The sequence below is a fragment of the Bactrocera oleae genome, chromosome 2 (genome assembly GCF_042242935.1).
Source record: "Bactrocera oleae isolate idBacOlea1 chromosome 2, idBacOlea1, whole genome shotgun sequence".
Taxonomy (NCBI): Eukaryota; Metazoa; Arthropoda; class Insecta; order Diptera; family Tephritidae; genus Bactrocera; species Bactrocera oleae.
In genome coordinates, this window is record NC_091536.1 from 74,210,758 (window position 1) to 74,223,045 (window position 12,288).

Consider the following 12,288-nt stretch of genomic DNA (forward strand, 5'->3'; position numbering starts at 1 on the left):
CACTTAGTCATCAGTCATTGTTATTGAATATCAGCCTGTTGAACCAGAAAACATAGTGAAAGAAGTTCTTTGATGTAGACGACGTTGAACTGTGCTTTTTGGTGCTTATTATATATATTCTATTGTATAATCTAGATTTACAATGTTATTATCACTTGTCCCTTTCGACAAAAGTTCGTGGTGAATGAATTCAAGTTCATTTTATTGGGAATAAACTTTATATAAAAGAAAGAAAAACAATGCCTATCAATAATTCAAGCGATGACTTTAAAGAGCTGATGAAATTACGGCCAAGTGACATTACCGATGATAAGCAGCCAGCATTTAACCTGGCCCGCCCACAAATCCTTAATATTTACTCTTGCCGGGGCCTTAATAGCAATAACAACGACGTGCATCTTTCGTATTTTAAAAAGCCAACATCATATCCACTGGATTTAAATGAAGGATTCGATCAATTCATTTTCAGGCAGATGAATAAATTTGGGCTTAATAAAGTAGAAAAATACGTTATAGAAAACGATGAAAACATTCTGCAGCCGGATGCACATACACCATCCGGATCTCGGCAGACACAATATGATTCTAAACGCAGAGTGATTTTATGTCAACGTGGAGTCTTGACAGACATTATGCTTATACCATATCCTCTAAATGGACCGCGTAATACGACGTTTCTTGTTACAAAATATTGTGGCGCATTTCACATGCAAGAAAAATGTACGATAACTAATTTTGAACAAAGGGCTGCATATCATACATATCATCAAAAATTTATGCAGTTATGCTTTTCTGGTGAGTATCCTGATTACTTGCTCGTATGATTTCATACGAACAAAAAGCATTGAAGTCATTTGGCAGTAGAATTTGCAAATAACCTTACACCTAGGATTCCTTTATATCTAATCACAGCACTGCATTCCGTACGATTACAGGACGTCTCCTGATGAGCCCTGTAAAACACCTACATAGGGAGGCTTGCATGCTTCTAGTTAAGGAACACAATGCACTCCTCTCCAAGCAGTTTCTGTAGTCGTCTCCTTGGAGCGGAACCCCCTCCTAGGAGCATCAAGTGGTCATTCTTTGCTTACGTCGAGGATATTGAACAATACGCCGACCGAACTACGGACGCAATAACTTTAGACACGCACTGACCGCCATTCACAGTGGAGCCGTTAACACCTTCACCGACTCCCTCGCAGGGAATGGTGTACTTGCCGGGAGAATCTAGATTCGTCCTTGCGCAACTTCGTTCTGGATATTGTAGCAGGTTAAACTCCTACTTATCTACAATTGTTCCCGACATACCAAATATATATATATATGTCCGGTGTGCAATGCATTTCTGCATGACTCAAACAACCTCTTTGCATACGAAATGAATCCCACTGATTTAACCTCTCTATGGTCCGACTTTGTCAACACGTTTCTTGGACCTGCCGTTAGATGACTTCCATGACAACCAATTTGAACCCTACCCCCCAGCTGAGATTAGATAACCGCTCCAACAACAACTGTAGTTATAACTAACAGAATACTCACATGTACAACACACATACATATATGCTATATATAATATTTACATGGAAGACTCTAAATAATTTAAGCTTTTAATTTTATGATATTTAGATAGTCCAAATTCGGAACCTGAAATCGATAAACCTGTTGATGACAATAACCCAATTTTTTGCATCATTAAAACCTCAATGAAAGAATTTGATCTAATCTATTCAGCAGAGATCGCTGGTATTATGTCTGATCGCAAGGTTGAAAACACGTAAGTTCTATTTCAATATTGTTAAATTTAGAATCTAAACTGATGGAAATTTGTACTTGTATAAAAATTAAATTGTCCAAAACCAAAAATATGAGTAAACAAATTCGCAACACTAACCAAAACACATTAAAGTGGCTTATAAAAAAACACTTTTGATAAAAATTTTATTAATTATTGATATGTATATTTATATAATAATACATTTGTCGCTAATGATGTACTTAAACCTTTTTAGTCCTAACACGGAAGAAATTAATAGACTTCGATTCATAATGACTAAGCAATTGAATAAAAATAATTGGAACGGAGATATTTTAGATCATCCAAAGTGTTTGCTCTGGTGGCTACAGGCGTATTTAGCTAAGACAAGCGATATTTGCATTGGCCTGAGAGATCAGAACGGCATTGTGTGCACTCCAGTACAAGTCACGCGAGTTGAGGAGATGGCAAAAGTAAAAATATTAATTGTAATATTCTGTTTTCAAATTATCTATATATTGTTAACATTTTAGAATCGTAAATGGAAACCGCACGTTTGTATACGTTTTCTACACTCCGTACTTAAATTGGTAGAGAAAACAATGGCGCAAGTAGATTGTCCATATACAGTCTACGAGTTTGACTCCTCCACAAGATGTATTAAATTCAAAGTCCATGCAGGCAAAACAGATCTCTCTTTCCTTTCAGATGATTATATAAAGAAATGTAAACAGCGTACTTCGCACTAAAAACATTATACATATAATATCCATGCTATATCACATAATACACGTATGGATAAGTATATACTTACATACAAACATATGTACATTTATATGAATGATAACGTTTTTATATTATTAATAACTAAACAGAAAAATTGTTAATGCAATAAATTAAAGGTTTTATTTAGCATAGTTAGAATGACCCGTTGCTTTTTTAAGCTAATTTCATAATACCCTTTTCATCCGTATCAACCAAGCTCTCGTTGCTTCTGGTCGTTCTGGAGTTATTATCAATGTGTATGGCCTGGAGTTGTCTCGAAGGAACACAATTCCTCCGCTATTTGTCTAAGGTGGCTGGATTATTACTTCCTTTAGACGGCCCAATTGGTTGTTGTTGTTGTTGTTGTAACGATTATCTAATCCCCGTTTGGGTGATAAATTCTAGATTTGTTGTCGTCGAGGTCATCTAACGGAAGGCCCAGGAAACGAGCTGTTTCGACGGGGTCGGACCATAGAGAGAGGGGTGTTAGATGAGTGGGGTTTGTTGGGCATGCAAAGAGGTGGTTAGTGTCATGCGGAGACTCATTGCATGCAGGACATGTGTTTGGTATGTCAGGGTCTATTCTGGATAGGTAGGAGTTTAACCTGCTACAGTATCCAGAACGAAGTTGCGCGAGGGTCACTCTAGATTCGCGAGGCAACTCGAGCTCTGTGTCTGCAATGGGTGGTGGTTTGACTCGTATTACGCCATTCACTGAGAGGGAGTCGGTGAAGGTGTTAATTGCTCCACTGTGAATGGCGGTCAGTGCCTGTCTGAAGTTAGTTACGTCCGAAGTCTGGTCGGCGTACTGTCTAATGTCGTCGACGTAGTCAAGGAAGGACCTCTTGATGTTCCTAGGAGGCGGCTCCGCTACAAGCAGGCGACTGCAGGGGTGGTTTCTGCGAAAACATCCCAGCAGAAACTGCTTGGAGAGGTGCTCGTTATGTTCCTTAACCGGAAGCATACGGGCCTCGCTATGTAGATGTTCGATTGGAGACATCAAGAGGCATCCCGTGATAGTCCGGAGTGCAGTGTTCTGACAAGTCTGAAGCTTCTTCTTCTGCGTGTCACTGCATCCAGGCGACCATATTGCGGCTGCATAATTGAGGACCGGCCGGCCGATTGCCTTGTATGTTGCCAACAACGTTTCTTTGTCTTTTCCCCATGAGCTGCGACACAAGCGACTTGAGGATTTTGTTGCGGCTCTGTACTTTGGCAGTTATCGCGGTCGTATGAGGAGTGAAAGAGCACAGACTGTCCAAAGTGACGCCTAAAATTTTAGGGTTATTTACTGTCGGAATTTTTGTGTCATCGACTGAAATGTTCAGGTCCAGTCTGTACTCCTTCGTCCAATTGGTGAAGATGGTCGCTGTGGATTTAGTGGGGGAGAGTGTTAGGTTCCTTGCAGAAAAGAAGCGAGAAAGATCGGAGAGGTAGCCGTTTACTTTTGAACACATGCCATCGATTCCATTGCCCAACGTCAATATCGTACAGTCATCTGCGTACGAGGTCATTGAAATTCCCGCTGGTGGCTGGGGGAGTTTTGAAATATAGAAATTAAACAGTAGCGGGGAGAGGACACCGCCCTGCGGAACCCCCTGTTTAATTTTCCTGAGTTTGGAGTTTTGACCTCGAAATAGTACGGATGAGTGCCGACCGCTCAGGTAGTTCATGGTCCACCGCTTCAGCCCTGGAGGGAGCGGTGATTGTTCCAGGTCCTCAAGTAGCGTTGCGTGATTGACTGTGTCAAAAGCTTTTGACAAGTCCAACACTACGAGGATTGTCCTCTCGCAGGGTGGCTCTGGTTCAGGCCATAAACTATCTGGGCGTTTATGACGCTAAGTGCTGTGGTGGTACCAGAGAACGTATATCATAGAGAAGGTTCACAGTGCGGCCATTAGCAAAATATTACATGCTTCGCAGGGGAACTGAAAAAGACGAGCGTGTTTCTCTGCACGGAAAAATATTTTAAAATTGTAAATTTAAATTGTAAAATATTTTAAATCGACAAAAGCTTTGTTGCCAGTTTTGTCAATTTTTTCTGTGTTTTGTGGGCTTGCGTGGTTGCAACTTTTCCCTTCCAGAGGGAATATCAGAAATTTGTTCAATTTATGATTTTTAGCTTTTGCCATCGTCGCGAAAAGAAGCTTGTTGGCAAACGCATGCTCGGGGAGATGAGAGGGTGTCTGTTTTTATGAATGAAGCGAGGTTGCTTGTTGAAAGTACGCCTGCGTTCATGAATGAAAATGTTGTTGTTGTGTGATTTACTATAAATTTGGGCTTCGCCTATTTGGCTGACATATTGACTTGTGACCATTGTTGTTTATGTAGAACAATGTTTTTAGTTTTTGCGGGTGACATATTTACATGTGTACGGATATTCATATGTATGTATGTTTGTTTGTGTATGCATTATTTGTTGTATAATTTATTGATAAGTGATAAAATTATGATTTGCATTTCTGAATCCGTACATTAAAATGCGCATGTGCGGATATACATACATATGACTATATAAGATTAATTTGATAAAAGATGTATGTATATGAAATTACAAGAAAGATATTAAGAGATCACATTAATCCACCTGATGCACCACGGGAATCGTATGTAAAATTTGGCCTGCATTTACTTGTACGCTTGTATACATGCTAACCTTACAGATTTATATCACATTATCGACTGAATAAAGACGCAATATGACATTTTGTGTTTTATTCTTATGTTTTCTCTTATAGAAATCATCATAAACTAAATCGTAACAATAATATAAATTATTTTCTTAACTTACACTCCAAGTCTTTTAACGGCTATCCTCTTGTTTTGTTTCTGATAACAAAACCGATAAATTGGTTTCCGCGACACCCAAAACCGATACAATTTCTGCTTCGAACGTCAAATCAATAATATCTGAATTCATGACACCTACTACATTTTTTGATCGGTTTCAATTCTGATTTCGACAACTAACGTATTTTACAACACGCCTGAATAAAGTGAACGTATATATCTTTTGTTTGTGAAAAAATATACACATTTAATTTTTTTCTCACACTACACACCGAAATGTATATAAGTACATATGTCGGCTAGTGAGCGAAAACAACCACATATGCATTGCTACAATGTTTTTATGGCTGGAAGTATTCTCTTCAAAAATTCGCAATCCAGGTCACATGACAGTATATACGAGTACTTTCCTTCGTTATCAACTATTGAAACTTTTTATTGAACATGACGTATATAAGTATTTTTGAAGGCTTGAAGCTACATACAATAAATTGTTTATGAATGAATATAAGGCATGTCAATATCTCCCTTCCGCTTTTTTGTCTTTTGAATTTCGCGGCTATGTACAAAGCGCTACAGAGCTCGTATCTGGCAACACTATACATAATTTGAAAGGTCTTGACATAACCTACAAAACAACGCTATGCATGATTAGTTTGGATATTGCGTTCAACAGTTATAGACGTGTAAACATGGAGTTCACTGACGCCGAAATTCGCGCTATTTTAAAGTTTTCCTTCGTTAAAGGCAAATCCGCTAGAGAAACGTTCCGTGAGATTAATGGTGTTTTGGGGGATGGTACTCTATCACTTCGAACCGCGGAGGAATGGTTTCGACGATTCAGAGCTGGTGAAAACGACACCATGGATAAGCCAGCCGGCGGAAGACCTGTGACGACAAATACCGATCAAATCATGGAATACATCGAGTTAGACCGGCATATGGCATCTCGTGACATCGCCCAGGAGATGGGAGTTAGTCACCAAACCATTTTGAACCATCTGCAGAAGGCTGGATACAAAAAAAAAAGTTTGATGTTTGGGTGCCGCATAATTTGACGCAAAAACGCCAGACCACACACTTCGTTGAGACTCGTCAGAAGCTACGGGAGCTCGGATGGGAGGTTTTATCGCATCCACCATATAGCCCGGACGTAGCGCCAAGTGATTACCACCTGTTCCTGTCCATGGCGAATGCCCTTGGTGGTGTGAAGTTGAACTCAAAAGAGGCTTGTGAAAAGTGGCTGTCCGAATTCTTCGCAAATAAGGAGGGGGGCTTCTACGAGGAAGGTATTATGAAGTTGCCGTCTAGATGGAAACAGATCATCGAACAAAACGGCGCATATTTTAACTAAATCCGATCACTGTAACACTTTTTATAAAGCATTGAATGAAGAGCAAAAAAGCGGAAGGGAGATATTTGACAACCTTATATAATGAACGTTTCCACCGTTCCCACGACAGTGGAACGTAAAAACTGGAAGTCGGCCGATTTTCAGTGCTCCCACACCCAAATCGTACATTTTTTCAATACAAACGCGTTTATAAGAACATTATTTACCTTTATTTTGCACCTATTATTCAAATTTATGCATTACAAATAAAAAATACACATTTTTCTTAAATTTAGTAAACATTTGATGTTACAATCAATATAACAAAAGAGGTACAGTTTCTTTTAGGTATATTGGTAGATTAACATGTCTTAGATGTTTGTATTCTGCAACGTTCTATGTACTCTTCGGTTAAGAAAGAATATTCCGTTTTACCAATGTGCTTTTTCAATTTAATACACTTTGCGTATGAGTCATATACAAATTCAAAAACAGTATATGGACAATCAACTGAAGACATGGATTTTTCTATTATTTGTAGCATGGTGAGCAGGAGTCAGATGCAAATATGCGGTTTCCACTTTTGATCCTAAAAATATTTAATTAAATTCGTAATTTTTGAATTAAAGAATATAACTTACTTTTGGTAGATTTTTTACTGGCTTCAGCTGTATTGGGCTATGTATGCACCCATCGCTCTCTTTCAATCCGGCAGATATATCTGCAGTGTTTGCCAAATATGATTGAAGCCACCAGAGCAAGCATTTGGGATCTTTCCAAATATCCGGCAATCTTGTTTTCCAAAATAGTTTTGTATTGATAAACCTCAATTTGTTAATGTTTTCTATATTTTGCCTATAAAGGATTTGAATACGCATATATGCTTTAATATATAAAATAGTTTTACGTCTAATACGCTCTCTTTGAATACAATCTTACATATCATCAATCTTATGATTTGAAACTATTCCCATGATTTCTCCAGAGTAAATTAGATCAAATTCTTTGATGGTGGAATGAAAAATTCCACTAATGAATGCATCATCATTTACGGGTACATCGGTATTGGGATGCATGTCAGGATTATCTTGTAATAAAAATTTAATGATGAATGAAGAAAAATATATTATATATTGCAAAAATTACAATTCTATTGTTTATTGCATATAAACTTCTTTCGACTGCCACTAGGGGCTAGATAGAGTAAACTAAATTTGAACAAACATGCCCCCTTAATAAACATGACTATTGGTCTTGACCCCGAAAAATGATAATGCAATTCTCCAGACTCAACAGTATATTAGCAGACTAACAAAAAAAACTGGAAATATTCCGTTTTCATCTATAAAAGTGGATCGACTGTAGGGTTGCGAACTTTTTAATTCAAAAATTGAAAATCCAATATGTAACCCAACATTCATGGGATCAAAAATTAAAATTTCATTTTTTAATTCCGATTTTCAGATTACTCAACTAATAAAAATATAATTTTTAATCCAAAATGTTTGAGATTACAAATTAAAAATTTTATTTTAAACATGTAAGGTTACAAACCAGTGCTCTAGAGTATTGAAGGATATAGTATTAACTATTTTATTTTATTTTAACGGTATTTGGGATTACATTTTTTTGTATTCTAATCCGGTATTTGGGACTAACAATTAAAAATTTTTTTTTAAAAACAACTGATTTTTACGTTGTCACTACGGGCATAACATTTGATACATTTTGTTTAATACGGGCGGTAAGTACGGAAGGGCGGAACGTCGGTAACTGTTCACATCATGAAGCATAATGCACTTTGGGGCATTTCGGTGATCACGACCAAAAACGAGTTAGTACCGACTATAAATGAGTTCCTTTTTGAAGGAATGTTGAATGTTGAAAGAGAATGAATTTTTATAATCGCGATTTTCCTTCGACATATACTTAAACATATTTACGTATGTATGTACAGAAGATAACACAAAATGCCATTTAACAAAAAAAAAAAAAAAACAAGGAAAAACGTTAACTTCGGCTGCTATCCCCCCTACTTTGGAGCCTAGTTGTGGACGATCTCCTTGAGCGGCTGACTAGCAATGGAATCCGCTGTCAGGGATATGCGGATGACATTGTTATCTTAGCTAGGGGAAAATTTGAAGACACACTCTGCGATATCGTTCAGAGGGGATTGGGACTGGCAAAGGGATGGTATATTGGGGTTGGCTTAAGCATCAACCCCGCTAAAACTACAATCATTCCCTTCACCAGACGGAGGTCACTGCCGGGCCTCAGGAGTATATCCCTGGACGGCAGAGTGGTTGAGATGGCCAGCACGGTCAAGTACCTGGGCCTCACGCTGGATTCCACACTACGATGGAATCGGCATGTGAACCAGACCTTAACCAAAGCTACTAAAGCACTCATGGTGTGCAACCGACTTTGCTGGAAAATCCTGGGGATGCTCCCCAAGGACTATCAGGTGGATGTACACCATGATCGTGAGACCGATTATCACGTATGGAGCGGTATCGTGGGGTTCGGAAGCATCGCAGACTTCGGTAGGACTTAAACTGTCGAAGCTGCAAAGACTTGCCTGCATCTGCGTGTCGGGAGCAATGCGAACGTGTCCGACCGCAGCACTGGAAGTCACCTGGTAATCAAACAGACTGCCAAACGAACTCTGCTCCAAATGACGGCAGAGGGAGCTGGCAAAGGGAAGGTAATCTCGTCCCAACAGATGAAAGAGCTAAGTGAAGAAATACCACTAGCCCTTCTCCCAAGGGATAGCATTACCAAAGTAGTAAACTTCAGCAGGAAGTTTCAAGTAACCCTTGGCAGCAAATCTGAGTGGAATGACTCTTCACTGGACCGGCTGTTAAGGGGTGGCACCATCAAGTGGTACACCGACGGATCGAAAACGGAGAAGGGGATTGGTGCAGGGGTCGCTGGGCCAAGCACCAAACTCTCCATTCCCATGGGAAGTTTCCCGAGCATTTTCCAAGCCGAGGTCTATGCTATAAGTCGGTGTGTAGGGATAAACCTCCAACGCAACTATCGCAATAAAAGTATTGCTATACTCAGCGATAGTCAGGCGGCACTAAAAGCGATCTCTGCCTATGAGGTCAGATCGCTTCTAGTGATGGAGTGTATAGAACGGCTGAACAGCCTATCTGAGCACAACCGAGTGCACCTTATTTGGGTGCCTGGCCATAGGGGTATAGCTGGGAACGAACTAGCTGACCAGTTAGCCCGCTCTGCAGCCTCTACAAAAATGGTAGGGCCGGAACCATACATAGCGGTTGGTCCACATACCCTCAAAGAGCTCCTCCGAAGGGAGGAAAGAGCAGGCAGGGAGATACATTGGCAACAACTCCAGGGCATGCACCATGCCAGACTGCTATTGGGGGGTTACGACCTCAAGCGGTTCAAAGCCATAATTAATCTCCCCAGAAACAAATTCCGGCTACTGGCAGCGTTCTACACCGGCCACTGCAGGCTCAAGAAGCACCTCTTTAACATGGGCATAGCCTCTTCTGCAAACTGCCGGTTCTGCGACATAGAGCCGGAAACCCCTGAGCATCTGCTGATGAGCTGCACAGCAGTCTGCAGACGCAGAATCAAGGCCCTGGGATCCATGTTTCCACACAGGGATCGTATCGCCTCACTAGCACCCAGCAGAATTTTGGAATTTATCAACATGCTGGGCCTAGATGATACGATATGACTTAGGGGAGGGCACAATAGACCATAGGTCGCGGTGCATACCTCGAAACTAATCTAATCTAATCTAACAAATGAGCAGCTTCTTAGTGAGAAAAGGACAGCTGCAAAATTTCAGATCGATAGCTTAAAAACTGAGGGACTAGTTCGCGTATATACAGACAGACGGACAGAGCTAAATCAACTCAGCTCATCATGCTGATCATTTATGCATATATTTTATACGGTCTCCGACGTTTCCTTCTGGGTATTACAAACTTCGTGGCAAACTTAATATACCCTGTTCGGGGTATAAAACAAAGTTGCCAAATATTGTCAACAGATTTTAGTACTTTTAATTGAGTTTTACTTACCAGAGAAACAAGTTTGCTGAAATTTACTATGAAATTTAACGGTGCTTGAATTATCAGTTCTCCATCTGCAGTCAGAGATATGAAAAACGCCACAATACCGTGTAGCAAAAAATGTTCTGTCGTTATATGTATTTGCCTCCAAACGATACGGTATAGCCATGATGTTGCTTAAGCACCCACGGTTACTCAGAACTAATTTTCGTTTTGAATTTTCTCGTTGCTGATATGACACGTCGTCCTCGGTATTTAATGACTGATGTGGTGTTTGGTTTTCAGAGCCTTGCGGTTGGAGAACATTTTGTTTTGTGTCCAAGACATATTTTTGGGTAATATCCAACATATTTGAAAACTCCCAACGTCGCCGGAAGATATGTTGCTCAGATCCCTTTTTCAAATCTATTGGATAGGAGCAAGGTTTCGGCAATTTAAAATATAGTAAATGCGCATCACTGTAATTTCCTCCACAACTTTGGGAAGCGTAGACTTTCTGTATTTTCGGTCGACTCAGATAAAATGGTGGTAAACTATTCTCATTAGTGAGTACACTTGCTTGCAATTCGACAAGCACTTCGTACTCGTTGTAATTTGCGGAAGTAGCCATTTTAACAATAAATGATGAAGCTATAATATGAATACTTTTATGTTCTATAACTTAGAAATCACGAAATCGTTGCAACAATTAAAGTGAACAATTCCGAATGAATTCGCCTTTGTCTTGATTATATTATACATATTTATATACTTATATTAACATTATACATACATCCGCTGAATGTAATCAGAGCTTTAAATATCATATTTGATTCATGGTAATGGTTTTGGTGGTGAATCATGATTCAATTATAAAAGGTTGTATCGACAGTCCAAAAACAACAATTTTTCAAAAGTAATCACCCATTTTGCTTTGAATTGTTTTTATTTTATGATTCAAAAATAAAATTTTCAATGATTTCAAACAAAGAAAGCGAGTTTTTTGAGTAATAACTGAATACGCATGGATTGTAAATCACACAAAAGCATTAAATTGTTAACAGAAAATTCATAAGAAAAACATAAAACATTTTTTTTTGACAATATGGGTACAAACACTTATTTCGTAAGAGGAAGCACATTTCCTATCGACACAACCTTTTATCAGAGAACGTAAAATATAGAGAAGGTCTAATTACGGACCAGCGTGTGAATTGTAAAAACCTAACAAAATGCGATGAGCTCTTTACTCTTTTGGCTTATATTTTTATACGCGTATATGCAATCATATTTATTGATATGAATATCATTTTGCGAATTTTTATGAAAACATGCAAAACTGATAACATTCTAATAAAATTATGTAATTTTAAAAATATTATATATAGTCAATTTGGCAATTTAATGATTTTATTTAGTTTTTACATAATATACTTTCCTAATAGAGATTAAATTTATTACAATATATGTATATGTACATATGTACATCTTTTATCATATTAATCTTATATATAATCATATGTACATATATCTGCACAAGCACATTTGAATGTGCGGATTCAGAAATTCAAATCATAATTTTATCATATATCAACACAATATATGTGCGCGCATTG

The 12,288-nt window shown here is 38.6% G+C and overlaps 2 protein-coding genes across 2 annotated transcripts; one reads left to right on the forward strand and one right to left on the reverse strand.

Annotated features, from left to right (window-relative positions):
• The first annotated feature begins 37 nt into the window (after positions 1-37).
• On the forward strand, positions 38-2,603 carry LOC138855760 (decapping and exoribonuclease protein-like). The gene is made up of 5 exons (XM_070105660.1): positions 38-55; positions 136-795; positions 1,630-1,777; positions 2,013-2,229; positions 2,290-2,603. The coding sequence occupies exons 2-5, from the start codon at positions 240-242 to the stop codon at positions 2,503-2,505; spliced, it is 1,137 nt and encodes a 378-aa protein (XP_069961761.1). The 5' UTR covers positions 38-55; positions 136-239; the 3' UTR covers positions 2,506-2,603.
• A 4,410-nt stretch (positions 2,604-7,013) lies between these two features.
• LOC106616011 (uncharacterized) lies at positions 7,014-11,346 on the reverse strand. Its single transcript, XM_014232456.3, has 4 exons — positions 10,703-11,346; positions 7,584-7,731; positions 7,286-7,499; positions 7,014-7,233 (listed from the first exon to the last, which is right to left on the reverse strand). Exons 1-4 carry the CDS (start codon positions 11,301-11,303, stop codon positions 7,201-7,203), a joined length of 996 nt encoding a protein of 331 aa, XP_014087931.2. The 5' UTR covers positions 11,304-11,346; the 3' UTR covers positions 7,014-7,200.
• Between the last annotated feature and the right edge of the window lie 942 nt (positions 11,347-12,288).